Below are 17,934 nucleotides of genomic sequence, written 5' to 3'. Positions count from 1 at the left end.
TGCTCTGTACAGCAGATCAGCCATTGAAATCTGTAGTGAGAATCACTTGCCCAGTGACAGATATTTACTGATCTAAACCTTGAAGGCTTGAACCATCGACCAGCACACTTGCATCTGCCAAGTTCTGATTGCAAGGCTGTACTCTCCTTTTAAAATTTGGCTACAGAATAATCAATTTAGCATTCTAGTATTTCTACTCTATTTCACAATCTTAATATTAAAATAACTTAGAAGTTGAGTTCACAAACCGTTTGAATTGCATACAAAGAAACTGTGAACGTGCACTTAATTTAAGAAAAGCATCAAGGTCAACTTCTGGCCATGGGACGTCAGCTTCCCTGGACTCCCAGCTGGGCTGGAATTGCTGCCAGCATTATCTGTTCCTCAGCTCAGCTAGATTTCCTATCCCACAGGACTCGCACACATTTCAGCGTGGGATGCGCCATGCTGGGGGGCAGAGCTGTATTCATGCAGCAACTCACTGGTAGTATGAGACATGACCTAACACGTCAAGTTAAGATAAAGAGAAATGTCCAAGACTTCTCCAAGCAGAAGGAGGATGACAAGTCGGAAAGTAAGATCAAGAACCCCAAACTGAAACCAAAATCAAAAGTGAATAAAAACAACCAACAGAAAATGTCTCATCCTTTAGAAGAGGACACTGTCTGATAATGGAGGGCCTCCAAGTCAGATGGCTCCAAAGCCTTCACACAAGGGTACGTCTTTCATGACTAAAAGCAGAGAGAGGTTATTTTATAAAATCTTTCCTTGAGGGACCTGAAATCCAGAAACTTACGTGACCAAACTACTTACAAGCCTAAATGAGAGGAATGATGAAGACAAATCAATGGACAATAGATAGTGGGAAAAAGTAATTTGAAGTGATATTTAAACAGCTGCTTTCATAATCTTATTTACTCACAGAGCAATCTAGAGGCACCTCCCTTCCCCAGGCTCTCCATTCTACCAGCCAAGCCCAGCTTTCCAGCAAGGCCTTTCCAGCTTTTTTCCTACCTTGACAAACTGAATGTCTGTGAGTGCTTTCACTGAGTAGTCCGGAACATACACTTGGAGGAATGACGCGTTCAGCTGGTTGTTGCTGCTCCCTAACGTTGGTGTCACTGCATCGATGCGATCACTTCGGTTTAAAGAGTCTGAGTGATTCAAGCCGCAGGGCCGAGGCGGAGACTTGTTTTCAGCTGAGAAACGGGCAAGAGCGAGAGATTTCTTAAATCAAGTAGAAAACATTTAAAGTCACCGGGACATAATAAATCATGATGTAGCACAAAATAAATGCAAACACTTAATCCACTTGTAACTAGACATGCAGCTAAACAACCAAATTACCCTGAAAAAGAGTAACTTTTGAGTCCCGAGCTGGTAGCCGACATCACCGAGTATGCCTTAAACAAACCCGGTTTCGTTTATGCTGCGATGGACATGCCCTGTGCACAGCCGGTCACAGTGCTACAGGTGATGAGTGGCAACCACCAGAGAAAGGTAACTTCTGAAGGGTGCTTTACAGGAGCTCTTGATAGTCACACCATGCTTAATAGATTTTCTTTTTTCCTCTAAATGATTTAGAATCGTAAATCCATACCAGACCTTTCATCCAGTCAGTCCCAGCTAACCCTTACCCCCTTTTATTCCACCTGGTACCTACATATGCCTTGTTCCCTGAGCTAGAGCAGACATTTTCAAAATCATAAGTGTGATAGAGTTCTCAGTGGACCAGAGTGCAGTCCATGTGACAATTACTTCAACGTTTCCTCTAGTATCTCCCAGTGCTTGAAGGGGCAAAAACTCAACAAAAGAGGGCAAGCTCCATGTGGTACATGCCACCCAGCAAAACAGGGAAAACAGTCCATGCTACAGAGAGAAATCTGCATCCAGGAAAGGAGTAAATTAGAGACATTGTTTTCTATCACTGGCCTTTAAGCACTGCAGCATTTCACGTGAAAACCTTGCAGGTGTCCCTTGCAAGTGTGATTGGCCACAGGTTATCTCAGGTGAACACGCTTTCAGGAAGCCCTACACATTTTGCATCCCTAGCTTCCACCCACATTGTGACCCAGAAGACAGGAGGGCAGAAGTGCATCCTAAGAGAGATCCTAAGCCCTCCTGCAGGTGGGCTTCTCACTGGGTGGACACACAGTATGTACTGATCAAAGAACTGTCTTTGGGACTGGGGAATTTTTGGGTCTTAGAGCAGTTAAATTTTATTAAGCCAGCCCAAACTGATGTAAACTCTGCTACTCACCATGTGACCCCCATTCTCAGCTGAAAGATCATTTTCATATCATCTTAAGATACAAAGCCTCTTTGAGCAAATCAGCAACAGTATTATTGCAAGCTTTTCAAATTATTTTTGAAGACTTTTCTATAAACAAACTTATTTCTAAGAAAAAAAAAAACCCAGCTCCCTAAAATTCAACCCTACCTCTGCCACTTAATCGCTATATATATAATCACGCCTTGCTCAAATGACACAGACTGTTCTACATCTCTGCATCAAGCCTCTCCTTAACCTAACACTTCAGATGCTTCTAGATGCATGGCAGAATTGCCCTGCTTTTTACTTCTCACTCAAAATCCCTCTGATGTCTTTCTTTCAATTTTAGAGAATGGAACAGAAAAATACAGGTTCTGGCAACTTTGCAATTTTTATTCCATTTCTGCACTATGGAATTAATGCAGGTCCCTATGGCAACACCAAGTACAGGCTTAGGGGGAAGCACTTGGAGCCCTGCAAGGTTTTCCTCCATACCAGCTTGCCATCTTGCAAGCTACAGCAGGCTGCAAAACTACTGCCATAAGCCAAACCTTTATCTGCACACAGGGCTGTAATTCCCGCTGGAGAACAAGGAACTGTGAAGGCTGAGTGAATTTGCCCTGTCTTTCCCACCTGCATACATGCTGTGTGTGACAAGAACAGCATCACTGCTGCTTGGGATAAAGGTTTCCATCGGAACAGCTTTCCAGTAGTGTGACTTGTGTCTGCCCTTTCTTTTCACCAGGGGTCTTATAGTACATGACTACTAAAACTAAAGAACAGAGAGCAACATGAAAAAAGCATATATTAAAAAAAAAAAAAAGGCAGGTGAAACCAAAGGACAGAACAAAAAATTATGATAACTAAAAATCTGAGGGAAAGGACATCACTTCTGGACTACACACAAGTCAGGGAGGAAGAAGAGAAGTTAATGAAGAAGGAAGGGTACAGAAAGGGCAGACAACAGAAGAATACCAGGCAGGTCCATATTTGCAGAACAGTGCCCTGCCAGCCCCCTAGCACGCCAGCCCAGATAGATCTTTTCTGCCCAGGTTTTCCCATACTCCTCACCTTCCTATATCGGGGATAAAGAGCACAAACCACAAGACAAACATCAGTACAACTGTATTATGAATTTGGGGTTAAACAACAGGATCTTTTTTAGAAGAACCCAGCAGAAGGTCCGAGTTTCATCAAAACTGGTACCACATTGTCATAGTGACCAGGCTTACCATATCAGTTCCTTTCAAAGGAGATTCTTCCTGTTATTATTTTCCATTATTGATTTTTTTTTTTAGTTGGGGAAAAAGCTAGGAAAATATGCTTGGCATTTAGATTGGAAACAACTTGCATGTGCAAAGTGTACGCTTATTCGTAGCAAAGAAAAGGGGGGGGGTGGGTGGGAAGAAGACCTGGCAAAACAAAAGAGCCAAGCTAAAAAAGATAATCAAAGCCACCGAGTTTAAAAGAAAGCCATCAGGTACTTTAATTAAAGAAAGATTAAATTTCTCCCCCTTCTTTGAAGTTTAGCAGCAGGAAACTTTAACAGGGCAAGAAAAAAGTCCCCTGCAGGGCAACAACCTGTAGTTTGTTTGGAATGTGCATGAGACTAATTTAAGGACTGATGGTGAAATACATTTTCAAAAGTAAAAAGAGAGAGGGAGAAAATACAGGAAGCAGATGGTGAAAGTTTATGAAATGCATGATATGTATTAATGTTTAGGAGATGTTTCACTTAAATATGCATATCATTATCTTGTTTGCTTTTAGGTCTAGGGAAAGACTTTTCATCTGAAAACTTCAAAAGGAAGAAGTATGTTCACTGTGGCCCAAACTATTTTAGGATTCTGCTCTTCCTACAGACTTTCTTGATGGGTTTCCATTTTTCTCAGCTACTCTGTGCATGCAGTGTCTGCAAAGCTCAGTTCTTGACTCTTCCCAATATCCAACCGCTCAACCACATCTCAGAGCTCTTTTTGGCCCCATTTGTTCCCTCCTGAGTCTCTGCTCTCCAAAGAGACTTCTGTGTCAGTAGCAAGGAAAGGTCTTAAGCAAAATGGGAACCAGAAAACCCCACAGGAGGTCCCAAAACCTTCTTGCACATTCCATTGCAAATCTGTCCACTCAGTAAATCACTGTGCTGGACCACGGCATTAACCTCACTGAAAGAAAGCTCAAAGCTCTTGAGGAATTGAAATGGCCAGACGGTATACAGACCATAGAATTTACCCGTATGAGAACATAAGAATTCTTTCATTAAAGAACTTTTCCTTTTATGGCAGTTCAGCAGCAGACATTCTTCTCTGCCAAATGCATTTTCTTCAGAAATTTTTAAGCCTCAGTTTGGGGGAGAATACCATATTTTAAAAAATCTCCCCTCCTAATTTTCCACGAGTGTACACACGAGAAACAAGAACAAGCACACATTGCCAAATACATTTTTTCAACATGTTTTTAGTTCTTCCCATTTTGATGACACTGTCATGTTGCTACCAGTTACCATACATGAAAGTTCAGGATACCTACCTGTGAGGCATAACTCTGTGCTGGACTTCTCCCTAACAAGCAAAGGGGTCAGATAAACACAGACTGCAGCTGAGTTTTTATGGCATCAGGGCAGTCAAAAGAATGGTGAAAATAGAAGCATGCGGATTTACCTGGAGAACCTGCTGCTAACAATTCTGTTCTGCTGACAACAAAGGTACGAGACAGGGACAAGGGAACTAGAAGAGGGAAAGAAAAAGGATGAGGTCACGACCAGAAAGGCGGCAGCTATCCACACTCGACAGGGGAAGGAGCCAGTTCACACACTGAAGAACTAAAACCAAAAGTGCAAATTAACTGTGAAAAAGTAAAGGGTTAAAACAAAAGAAAAAACAAAAAAGACAATTAAACAATTTCAGGAATAAACCAAACAACAAGCCTAAGGAATTACAGTGAAGTGAACAATTTTCCCTTGCTAATTTGAATGGTTATCCAGCATAGAGCAGTCCATCAAGGTAACTCAACTTTAAAACAGTTCAAAAGGAGCAGAGGTGCCCACTCCAGCCTGGAAGGCAGGTTAAAACAAACCAGAAAGCCTTCATGGGTGCTGTTCCTTATGGGAGTCAGATAAAAATAGAAATAAAACCAAAGGACACTTCATAGTTCTTTGAGTTTTCAGTAAAATATCAAACAAGATTGTGATTCTCCAAGCGCACCCGTCAGGATGGGAACCGTACTGCTCATCATTATTGCAAAGCCCTCCCCAGCTGTAGTTAAAGAAAAAAGCTTCACTCTCTTGGTTTAGTTTTTCTTGGGGGGGTGGGGGGTGTTGGGTTTTGTTTTTTGGGCGTGGGGGGTGGGGGGAGGACTGGAGTGTTGTTTGGGTTTTTTTTAATGCTTTACTCTCCTGTTACTGACTTCACATTCCAGGTGGGGAGAGCAGGCACATGAAGTCTAATTAGAACATGCAGAAGAGCATGAGTTTTCTCTTGTTCTGCAATGACTTCTACTTTCACTGAGCTTTCCTGTCTACACAGGAGCACAGAGCACACAGGGATTTATTTTTATAAGCTTATCCTAACAGAAATCTCAGGATACAGCAAGACATCATAAAACAAATTCTCTAAAACCTGGAGAGAAAGCCATCAAAATGAGGGGTTTGCTACTGGTAAAAGCCAACCAGTCGAAGGTAAACAAATTCAAGGTTGGCCAAGATTAATTTAAAATAGTGCATATCCTGAAGTTTCACATGACAAAATCCAAGACGGGTTTCAGGGCATGTGAAGCGGAGATCATTTGACCTCAGATGAATTGGGGCAACTTGGCACAACCCCCCACTAGTTGTGGGGAGGGTTAGCAACATAAAAAAAACCCCAAAACCAAACCCACATGAAAACATTCAAACTGAACAATGCTGGCAAAAGAGAGACGCCGCAAGTGATTGCCAAGTGTGGGTTTGGGAGGAGAAGTGACCATGCCTAACCCAGCTCTGTGCCTGGCCTACATTGCAAAAGCTGAGCTGTGAAGCTGAGGGCATGATGCAGTTGCACACACGTGTGTCACGATTCCTCGTGAACATTGCCGCTATTGCTCAGATAAAATCCACCCAGCGCTCTGCACGCTTTCAAATCTGTCAGGCCTCAAAAGGTATAAGCTAGACGGATCAAATTAAAGTGCACATAATTAAGGAAGAATTAGTCTTGCCTGGAGAAGTGAGCTCAAACGTCGAAGAGAACTGCTTTTGTCTGTAGAGTTTAGTAAGGCTATACTCATAACTTACAAAATCATTTTCATTCCAATACCATTTGCTAATGTACATAGACAGAGGTACACATATGTAAAGGGAGTACTCACGAGCGTACAATTAAAACAGGCTGTCTCTCAAGAGGAACATAAACCCTGCTGCGACAGGAGGACCCAATTTCAGCGTGAGAAAAGTCTCTCCCTGAAGCTAAGCAAGTAGTTTTGGGCCAGCAGACAGCCAACGCCAGCACCAGCACCCCACTTTCCCCAACAGGGCTGTGGATCCCCAGTTGAGGTTGAGATCTTAGTGGTGACACTGCTGGCACCAAAATACGTCACCAAATGCTGAAATACAGCACTGGAGCCTACTCTTGGTGGATTATAAGACAATCCCCCAACCTGTGCCTGTGAGGTGGTGGCTTGCGTGGCTACCATTTGTGTGTCGGGAACTGGCTCACACCGTGCCCTCGGACACCGTGCCCTCGGACACCGTGCCGGTTTCTTGGTTACATTTCCACACAAGCTGACAGAAGCAATTGCTTTTCTTGCACCGCCGCCCTCTGTTTCAAGATGCTTTAGAAGCAAGACTGGTAAAGTGAACCATCCCCAACTAACAGGGCATTTGTACATTGCACCACTAGATGTCCCTCTGCCACTAATTATTCCCGTTAATTCAGTCCCTGCTACCCTACCGTGAGCAAAACTATAAAGCTGTCCTCCAGTACCAAACATCACTCACTAAAGCCAACACTCGCATCCTCTGGGAGCTGGCAAACCGCTGCCAGCTGCTGGGTTTTGGAGTCAGTGCTGCCACCAGCCTGGGCCCCTCCCAGGGATGCTCTGCCAGGCAGGCAGGTTCACTGGCAAGGAAGTATGGTTTACATCAACCCAAAGGACATGGCGGGAGGATGCCCTGTGCAGCCTCCTCCTGCCACACTCACAGGATGGGCCAGCTTGTGCAGGAGTGCATTCCAGAAGCAGTAGGTAAAGGTAAGAGGACGTACCTGGCGATGCTGTGAGGGCCATCACCCCATAGTAGGAAAAAGCACCAGCTTCAAACTTCATCCCCTCTTTCCCAGCCTCCACTTCCACTTTCCCCTGTTAAGGAAAAGGAGAGAGAGCTGCAATTAAAAGGGACCATAGGTCTTGAGGTACAAGACCGGACTTGAGCCCTGAAACATAGTTTTGCCTGACATTCCTAAGCAGTGCCATGGTCCCTGCAGTTTGTAGCAGTGCCTGAACAGGGACAGACCCTGGAGGGCAACGCACTCTTCTGCCCTGAGCTATGCTGGTCTTCGGTGCCCTGTGGCCAGCATAAGTCCCTGCAGAGGAGTGAGATCGCCTCAGCACTTCGGGGTGGTACTATTGTCCTGCTCCAAGTGCTGCCAGGCTGCTTTCCCTCAATGCAGAGTGAAAAAATACTCCCCCAGTACCACAGCGAGCTTATATGTAACACAATTATCTGGGATCTTGAGACACCTAGACTTTTTGGGCCACAGCTCACATTCACACGAAGAGTCCCCTCTAACACAAAAAAAGGAAAAGGAGATGGAAGAGAACACATGAGGAGGCTGCCTGCCTTCACCGATGAGATTCCCACAGAAACAAAGCCCTTATTCCTGAAGGAGCAGTCTTGGGGCTAGTTTAGTTTTCTTGGTTTCTAGCAGTTTTACATATTCCAGCACCCTTAACTTAAGATCCTGCTCTTTCACAGGGTCTTGCCTCTAAGGACCCTCGGTGCTTCCCAAGCTATATAAAACCACACTACCACAGAAGTGCACCCATTTCTGATGTGGGCTGAACCAAACGTTTAACGTCACGTTCTACAACAGGCTCTAGAACAGAACCCACCATATTAAACATAGCTGTAAACATCCCAGTTACTTTAATATACAAGTAGCCAAAAATAATTGGCTGCTTAGCGGGGCCTGGTTCACAGCCATCCATCCTTACTGGTACACTGCACTGAGAGTTACAGCACAGCACTGCAGACAGAAGAAATCTCATGAAGCTTTCAGGCTGAACTACACAAAGGTTGGGATTTCAGGCAAACAACATAGTTACCTGCAACGCGTTCCCTCTAGCTAGGCTGGAAAGGGCAGACAGACTGCATGTCCCACGTGTATTAAGTAAGACTGAACATCAGCTGGACACAACTGGGTCACAATGAGTCCAAAAGGTAGATTTTATTTCTGGTGTTTATTGAGAACCATTTAAAATAAATGATCTTGTCTTTGACTTTACAGTGCTGTACTGGAGCAGAAAATCACGTAAATGAACTCAATCTGCATGAGCCCCGATACCAAGTCAGTTTGTCTAACTGTCCCAAATGAAGGAAAAAAAAAAACCAACCACAAAATCAACCTAGCAGGAAGAGAGTGCCCAGCTCACAAATCCACTTTGATGCTATCACAAGCAACGACTTCATATAATCCCTTTTAAAACCAATTTCAGTCCACAACACAAATAAGTAGCTTATTTGTTCATTATAAGGCTTCCAAAAGGCACGATTTCGTCACCCAGGCAAAGACCAATTATAAACAGAGCTCTCAACCTACTTATTGCTCACCAGCCAAGACCAGGTCTCAAAAATACATACACAACCAGGCTTTGATCTTCACATGCAATCAGTCTGGAGTTAGTAGCTAAATACAAATTAGCAATTAGTAGTAGGAGTTGAGTTTCACTTCCAAGACCATCGCTCTATCAGCACATGCAGCACCTCCAAGCTTCCCAGTGGTGGCCATATGAAGACCAGGCGTGCTTGGCATAGTCACAGCAGCTGAAAAGCCCTTAAGAATTCTCCATGCATGCTGTTAGGTGTGTTCTGCCCTGTTTAAATGCATGCACATGTAGTTTCTGGTTTTCCACTGTTTAATGTTCTAACAGAAATTTTGAAAAAACACAATGGCAAAAACAAATCTCAAACCGCTACAGAAGAACTTCCCGTTAGCTAAGAGAAAAACTGTTGCAAACAGATGACATTCTAGCTAAACCAGTAACTCTACAGAGATTAAATCAGTAAATTTAATGCACAGGATATATATTTTATTGTGTTCAGGCATGCATTGACTGTGAAGGTATTCTTGGTCTCTCAACATGAAAAAGTAAGTCCAAGTCCGTTTAAGTAACAAAACCGGAGTATTTATCCCCTCTCAATCCTCGCAGAAGCAACCTTGTTACCATCTTTATAGTATGCGCCTACTGCGAGACTCACTTTTGCAAATGCATTATAGAGCTAGCACGTTGTGTTTGCTAAATATTTATTGATTGAAGAATAGCTTAGAAAGAACTGGTTGTTCTTTTGTATCACCCATGTCCTCTGTTTACATCTCTGCAGCATTACCTCATTCAGAAGCATTATCTTGCCTCTGGAATATTTCAGATTACAACAATTCAGCACATAAGAAAGAGCAGTTAAAGAGCTACCAGCAGCCCCTCAAACCCTTGAAAAAAACCTGATCCTTTTTTAAAGGAGAATTACATTGAATCCATAATATCATATTCCAGTGCATTCTTAATTATTTATCACTGACAGTGTTTAAATCCCCCCCCACTTTTTATTTTTAAGGCTATGTCAAGGAAGACTTAAATCCCTGTGTTAGGACTTTTAGCTACGATGCTTGTGTTTTTATAACCCAAACTGATCTGTTATGCAGGATAGAAATATAGGCACCTTTCCAGCAAAATCTCTCTTAAAGGACTGCTCAAACAGTGCTAGATGGAAGCTAAGTTTCTGTGTAAAGCTTTGCCTAGTCATTCAAGCATTCCTGTCAAGTGACAAAACCTGGGAGATATCAGCACTGGAAGCACACCCGTACAGAACAAGCAGAAAACAATCCTTCCACACCACCTAGGGCTCCAGTCTAAAAATCACCCAAATGCAGCGATATCAGGGTAGGGTGAGTGCTTGGATGGCAGGGTCCCCAGGAACCACAGGGGCTGTGGCAGGAGGTGGCATCAGTTCAGTAGATGGTGCAATGCCCCCACCAAAACCCGCACTTCTCACACCACCAAAGGTACAGACTTCAAAATGACGCAGAAAAATGTAATTTCTCTAAACTGTCAAACTCTCCATGCCTCCTCTTGCAAAAGGAAAAAAACACACCAGAGAAAGCATCCTGGCCAGACTCCTATGACATGCCATTTTTTGCACCCCTATTTTCCAAGCAATGCCAGCTGTACACAGAGATTCCTTTGCATTGCCTATCCTAGTGATACCTAAAGCATAAGTAGCTTTCAACAGATGACTGGAAGTGGGAAGTGCTGTCTACCCTTCACAACTGGTTTAACTGAGGCTGAAAGCAGCTGAATGAGCTCTTCAAGGTTGGCAAGGTCATAAAGGAGGCAGGAGCCGTTCCCAGGAGCCATAGTTCCGTTCCCATGTTTGAAAGAAGATAAACTTCAACAACTGGAAGAGGTATAGAGAGGCATATGTCAGGAGATGAAGGGTTTTGCGCATATCTACATAATCACATGTCTGACCTGTAAAATGAGAACAAAGTAGTCGACAGGCTTGTTTCGCTGGTAGAGGTAGTGTTCTGGGGCTTTCTTGTTCTTCTCATCGTATTTCAGCTCCTGGATGACGTTGGGATGTTTTAGCAGCCTTAGAAGGATCTTCTCTGACATCTGGGATGGACCAAATGCTTCTACTTCTATAACACAAGATACAACTTGGCATTACACTTCATATGCCTGGCAAGAAGTTAGCAATACTCGTTCATAAGCATTTGCCTATAAAAGACACACAGATGCAGAGAGATCCATTACAGAATTGCAGGCTTCCTGTCTTTTGAGACTGTTAGATTTGTAAGGGGGGAAAGAAAACCCAGGAATGCCCCAACTTTCATTACTGAAGTATTTTTCAAAGCAACCAAAAACCATGTCTTCATCTGAAAGGGAAAAGAAAAAGGCAGTCTTGCCCTCTTGAGAGTTCAGTCACAGTTGTATAGGCTCATTTGAGCATTGTATAAATGGAAGAGCTTTACAATTGGGGCACAAAGAACCTTTGAAATTGTTTTTTCCTTCCTCAAAAGGTATTAAACTTACTACATTTATTGCACTTAAACAAAAAGAAAAAAGAACCACCAAAACAAAACAGTTGTTTGGGGCCTAGAAAGTTGCTCTAGATAGATGCTCTACATAAATCAAAGACACAATTGGGGCTGCCACGGTTCATATGAGAAGAGTTACTCAAAGTGAGAGACAGTACAGATCAGTTCAAACCATGTGGGATTAATGCCTGACACACAGAACACATCCCCTATCCACTTGCTCTTCTGTGTTCCCAACAGGAGCTGTTTGAAGCAGAAAAGCTCATCCTTGCGTGGAAGAGTTAAGCCAGGGACGTCGAGATTTACACATGCAAACTGATAAGCTTTCCTAACACCTCATTTCAGAACAGGACCGTTAATGACCCAGCACCTTTTTTCTGCTAAGGATACTATTCTTAATTTAGAACAGAGAAACCAAAACTGTAGCTTTTATCTTATTTAACAGTAGCTTCACAGACAGACCTGGATTTAAGCTACACAATCCTTCATCCACAAAACAAGGAGAGAAGCAGCACTGTAAGACTATGTCTGTTGAGCAGGTGCATAGGGAACTCCATCAAGTCTTGTACCACTACAAGAACAACGCCTTGCTTGCTGTTAAATCCGCATCTTCCTGTTGAACTGCTTCCTTTCACCAAGGACATGCTCACCTGCACATGAGCCGTAGGAGTCCAAGTCTTTTAAGGAATTACTGCCCCTCAGCTGAGATGTGATAACCAATCACGTACATGTTTCTTTCAAGTCACAGAGGCAAAATAAAGCATGAAGGTGGGCTAGGAGCATCTAGGCAGGCAGTTACTGCATCTTAGAGGAGGGGAAGTACTAATTTCCAACTGGAGCTGGCAAACTTGAGATAAAACAACTTTATCATTTTCAACCCGTGAATATATGTTGAACATAGCAGTGAAAGACGCCCGTCTGAAAGGCCTGCACGTGAAAAGTCTTTATATGTCAAAGAGAGACAGCATGAGCAATAGGAAGGTATGTTTTCCACAAGCTCTCCTGTTAACAGGTCTCATCTCTGAGGTGAAGGGACCAACTTTACGACGAAAGGCAACATCAGCTGCAAGAAACCATTCAAGGCCCTGGCCTCTCTGCCAGACTGCCCACCCAAGGGCTAAAACATCAAGGTGTTCTGGGATGGAGACAACTGTCCTCTGAAACCTGAAGTCATCAACGGAGGTCACACAAGCCAGCCAGAAATCCATTTTAAAAAGTACAGTTCAACCGCCTGTGCAGTCACATTAAATGTGTCAGAAGAGTTTTTCACTTGGAGTCGAAAAGTCTCATGGAACAGGTTTAGACCTTCCTGCAAAAAGTCCAGCATCTCTTTCTGGAAAAGGCGCCAGAGTGCAACTACAGTCAGCTGGCCAGTGGTATCGAGTCCTCTTTGGTTTGTTCCCTGAGCTCTTCCTAATGGGGTGTACTTGCTAGTCGTTAATCTGACGGACTCTAGACATGCAGTGCGGCACTTGGCATTCATCCTTACCTTTCAGACCAATTTAAAGTTACTGGTCCACCCCTGGTAAATGTCTCAGAGGGTTCATGCCGACACTGAACACAGGAGAGGAGAGAATTTAAAAAGAAAAACACAACAGTGGCATTATTTGTCACCCCACAATCCAGCCTCCCTTCCCACCTGCACTGTCCCACCCACCTCACCAGCCTTTGCTGACAAACTGCCTCCGAGGCTCTGGCACAATCACAAAAAAAGATAATCTGCACTTGCCTGTTGCCAGGAACCGGTGCATTGCCAGGAGGAGCTGCGGTGATATTTTAACCTTCATCTCGCTGTCTGTCTGCTTGAAGGCAGAGAAGTCCTGCTTCCTGTCCCGATGAGCTACTTTCTTTTTCGTCTTGTTATCAGCTGGGGAAGGGAGGGTGGGAAAAGAAAGGAAGGAAGCGATTTCTGTTAGAACGGTGTCCAACATGAACCGCGCTGGATGGCGTCAGCCAGGACGGCCGCGCAGAGCACAGGGTGTGGACAAACCCCTCTGCAGTTCACACGAAGTCCTGCTCATTGGCACGCAGCGCAAACCAGAAACAACCAGCGAGCTGTGCTGCAGGCTCATGCAGCCGTGAGCCCCTGTCCTGCAGAGCCAGCCACCCACTGTCTCTGCCACTTCAATGAGGGGAAAGTCGCTGCTTGCAAACATCTAATTGCAGAGCGACTCTGCATATTATACAGAAGGTACGTGCGCATTTCTAGGTGAGGAGGAGTCGTCCCGCTCAGTATTACTAATGATCAAAAGGTGTTGTTCTACAATAATATCTGTGGTACTTTTTTCATATACATTCCTTAGATAATTCCCAGCAAGTACATAGGCTAAATATATGATGAATTATTTCCTATGCTGTACCACGGCTTCAGTGACTTTTCACAGCTTTGGCAAAATCCGCATGCCCTTGGTCCAAGTAACTCCCAAAGTCTAGCGTATGCAGTTTCTTTTGTACTCTCCAAACTCCAGCAAAGGCTGGCAAGGTGTACAGCCTGGAGGTGGGAATCTCTGGCCACTTTAGAGGCACTGAAGCCAGAAAGAAGTACAGAGTACCTTCAGGAGTTCAGATATGGGAATTCACCTGCTAGTGATCCTGGACTCCTCTCCTTTACTCAGCTAAATACTTACCTCTTGGCTCGTCTGCATCTTAAAACAGGTTCTGTGGTGGGGAATCCCCATTTGTGAAAGACAACATGAAAGATGGAGTTGCAGAGACACAAACAACCCAGCTATTATCATCCAGCCACTGAGCTAATCTGCCAAAACGTTTAGGAAACCAGGTAAGTGGAGAGCTATAGGCATGTTGGGGTACGGTATACATCAATTCCAGGAAGAGGAGGTCTCTGCTCTCATGGCAGGGTCTTGCTCTTCTCTGCTGACACAGTGCATATGATGGCATTGGCTATAAGCAGCAGAATGCTGTCAGACAGCTCTGAGCTCCTTATATTGCAGGAAACCCAAGTCTTGAGGCAATTACTATGAGCACCTCAGCCTTGAGGCACAGCTCAGGTTCCAGGGCCTTAGTGGGGAAAGGTACTGAAAACAGTATAGTTACTTGTCTATCAGATCCCTAGTCATTGGTTTAAAAGGACTGGACTTTTCAGGGTCCACAGGCAGTTTTGGTACATCAATTCACTGCAGAGAATTCAGGCAAGCATGCAAAGCAGGTGAAGCTAACACTACAAAACCTCACGTAAACTCCCAGGTAGCTGTTGCCAGATTTTGGGTTATGCATGCAAGATGATTACAGTGATGTACCATAGCAAAGAAGCCACTGGGATCTGGAGTCCTGTAAGCGTCCAAATATATGCTACAGAATACACAGGGCTCAGAGCAGTTTATTTTGGGGCTTGGAAATGCACAATACTCGTAATTAGCAGACTTCTAGAAAAACTTTCCCAAGGCATATAGCCTTTTAGATATTAATACATTTAGATCCTCAACTTCCCATGGACAAGTGTCCACTATAGCACTATGACAGACTCAACAGCGATACTGTACTGATAGTAACATATCTACTCTAGTTGTCTAAAGCTTCTTCTGTGAACAGTGCAAATCAGAATTTGAGACACTTGTTCCCAAGCACATAGGGAAGAACAATGACGACCCATGTCCTCTGAAACCAGAAGCCTCTTATCCTAGTAGTACCTTACTCAGGACCTGGACTACATCAGGGACTGCAGTTTCTCTTCCAAAAGCAGTAATAGAAACCACCCAAGGGAATGGTTACAGACTAAAATCAACCCTGCCATAGGAATATCATCTGAGACAGACCTTATCTGTAATTGCAGTTAAAGGAAAGATGGATGCCAAAGCAATAGAAAGTGAGTAGGAGAGAAGTCCCCCAGAAGCTCTCACCAGGTCCTACCTCTTGTATGAGGTAAGAAGAACAGAAACACTGCTTTTTCTGAAAAGCTCAGAGAATGTTATTTTTTACAACGCTGTGGCTGAGATGCTTTCTTGCAAGGACCCCTGTCATTGCTCTCTTCAGGGAGGCAAAAATCACTGCAAGTGCAAGTTTTGGCCCTGGGACAGGGAAATGCCTCCTCAGCAGGGCAGTAAAGCATCTTTGTATTTCTCCTGTAAATGTGCTGTACCACTGCAGGCTTCACACTGCACTTCTGGTACCTGAAAACAGGGCCAGCATCACACGATGGGAGGACGCCTTAAATCTTTCCATCTGCATCAGTCATCAAGGTAAGAGACCCAAGCTCTTAATCAAATGATGGGTGATTTCAACTCCTCCTACTGTTTCCTTGGCAGCTTGTCCAGAAACATTCCCCCAAGAGAAATGTTACACAGTGAGAGCAGAGCCATATGGCTTAAAGCCATTATCTTGGCTTATCTTTGTAAGGAACGGTCTTAATTGTTCTTAGCTATCCAAACATCTCCTGAGCTTCTTGTAAGACACAGGAACCAAGGATTGGATGGTGACAGAAGTAACTGAATCTGGACCAGGTCTTTCCTGTCTGTCCTTTCTACAGTGAGATAGAAACCTGGGCACTGAAGTTATCTTGGCATGCTGAAGCAACCTCTGCTTATAGAGTGCGGTTACACTGTTTGGTTCTGCAACACTAAGAATGTAATGCATGAGGGATACCCTCAGTATAATTTTTGGTGAGATATCAATAAATATTGCAACTATCTGGAGTAAGCTCTGGGAATATTTAGACTTTTTCTTCAAATCAAAGGCAGCAAGGCTGACTGTGAGCTCCTGTGCTGAGGTAGAGAAGTCAAGAAGAGGAGGGGTCCAAATACAAGTAAGGTTGTGATCTCTCTTGTTACATTCCTGAACTGCCTGATGCAGAACACCACTAACAATTGCATGAAATTCCTTGAAGGAGCCAGTTTGGACGGGAGACAGCTACAGAACAGGGAGTTCAAACCTCAGATCACCATTCAGTTGGGCAGGCAGACAAGCAGCAGGCTGACGGGTGCAGCAAATGCACCCAGGCAATGTTCTGGTAAGGTTCTTGTTCTCCTGTGGGTTTTTTGTCCCTTCATTTTTAGGACAGAGTAGACATCTGCAGCAAGCTCCAGACAAGAGAATGAGGACAAGAATATTTTATCTAATGGAAGTGCGGTTCTGTCTGGCACACAAGAACTAAGAACTGTACAAGGACAGTGACAAGCAGCTGCTTGAGATGTGCATCTCAGATACCCCAGGAAAAAAAAGTACATTCCCAGAGGACTAGACTCACTGACCTTGTGCCCATACTCAGTACCAGGATGTCCAGCTGAAGGCAGTCAGAGGTGGATGCCAGAGTCTCACTCAGCACACACCCCACATCCCCCTCTCCCTCATCCCCGCAGTGATGCACACACCCAGGCTGACAGCCTACGCCCCACATGCTGCACAGGTCTTTTTAAGCCGGTGAGTTTGTTTAATTTTAAAAGAAAGGTTTAGGAATTAACTAAGTTAATTTTGCCAGTTCTTTTTGTCCCTAGCTGGGAAAACCAGGTTGCCCTATGTAACGCACATGTTTTGGCAACCGACAGAAAGTCAGCAGGACTGAACCTGAAGCTCTTAAACAGCCTAAAATAGCTTCCTGTAAGGATGCAGCTCCTGCAGCCTACTGGTGTTAGACAGCAGAAGGTTAGCAAGTCCACAGTCCTAATGGCCAAAGTAAAAGTGTCAGTTTCTAACGGGTGGAAACCACCTTGGTATGTCTCAGATTAGATTCCAGCCACAAAATGTTCTGGTCTCCTGGCGTAGGATACTGATGCACACATGCCAATCTCTGTAGGTCTTGCCAGACAAATCAGCATTGCACAATCTTCTCTGTGTTGCCACACTTTCACTGGATGACAGTGGAAATACTTATTAGGCCAAACAATTTTTATTCCCTTAGCTCTGTGGTTTAAATAGGAGAGGTGACACAGAGTTTACTAGCACATATATTTAACATACCTGTTTTGACAGCTGCTTGGAAATAGGAATGTTCGGGTAAGATGTGGTCTTCCCCTCAGGGAAGTGACTTGCCAAGGCTAAAAAAAAATCATTAGGCGAAAGCTATTCAGAAAAGCTTTCTTTTCTGTGCAGCTCTGTAACAAACGTGCCCCATGGCTTGGCACTGAATTCCCCTACAGCATGGGCTTGCCAGGGGTCATATTCGCTGAGACAGACTGCTGAACAGCACGCGGGTGAGGACGTAAAAATGCAACATAAGCTGATGCTTACAACCAGACTATTTATGCACAACGTGCAGAACAGATGCACAAGTGTGTGTTACGGTGTTTAATTTGTAGAAAAATCCCAGATTTTACATGGGGCAAACCCTCTCTGAATCTGTATGCCTGAAAAACAGCAGCATTCCAGTTGCACTAAGGGGATTCATCTTCAGTCAGAAAGAGCTAAATAAGACAGGCCACCAGTCAAACC

The 17,934-nt window shown here is 44.1% G+C and overlaps 1 protein-coding gene across 3 annotated transcripts in view; it reads right to left on the bottom strand.

Annotated features, from left to right (window-relative positions):
- Positions 1-17,934, bottom strand: part of CNNM2 (cyclin and CBS domain divalent metal cation transport mediator 2) — a 123,876-nt gene that overhangs the window by 4,927 nt on the left and 101,015 nt on the right. For 2 of the 3 annotated variants that reach the window (XR_010374983.1, XM_064464066.1), the window contains exons 3-7: positions 13,283-13,420; positions 10,985-11,154; positions 7,504-7,597; positions 4,930-4,995; positions 1,015-1,199 (exon numbers count right to left, since the gene is read on the bottom strand). Coding sequence is in view for 2 of the 3 variants with exons in the window: in XM_064464066.1 (XP_064320136.1) it covers positions 1,015-1,199; positions 4,930-4,995; positions 7,504-7,597; positions 10,985-11,154; positions 13,283-13,420 (653 nt within the window). In the remaining variant the exon portion in view is untranslated. The remainder of the gene's footprint in view (positions 1-1,014; positions 1,200-4,929; positions 4,996-7,503; positions 7,598-10,984; positions 11,155-13,282; positions 13,421-17,934) is intronic. The other variant, XM_064464067.1, reaches the window with a different exon arrangement.

This window comes from Phalacrocorax carbo, chromosome 12, assembly GCF_963921805.1.
Source record: "Phalacrocorax carbo chromosome 12, bPhaCar2.1, whole genome shotgun sequence".
NCBI lineage: Eukaryota > Metazoa > Chordata > Aves > Suliformes > Phalacrocoracidae > Phalacrocorax > Phalacrocorax carbo.
This window is presented reverse-complemented; position numbering and strand designations above follow the sequence as displayed.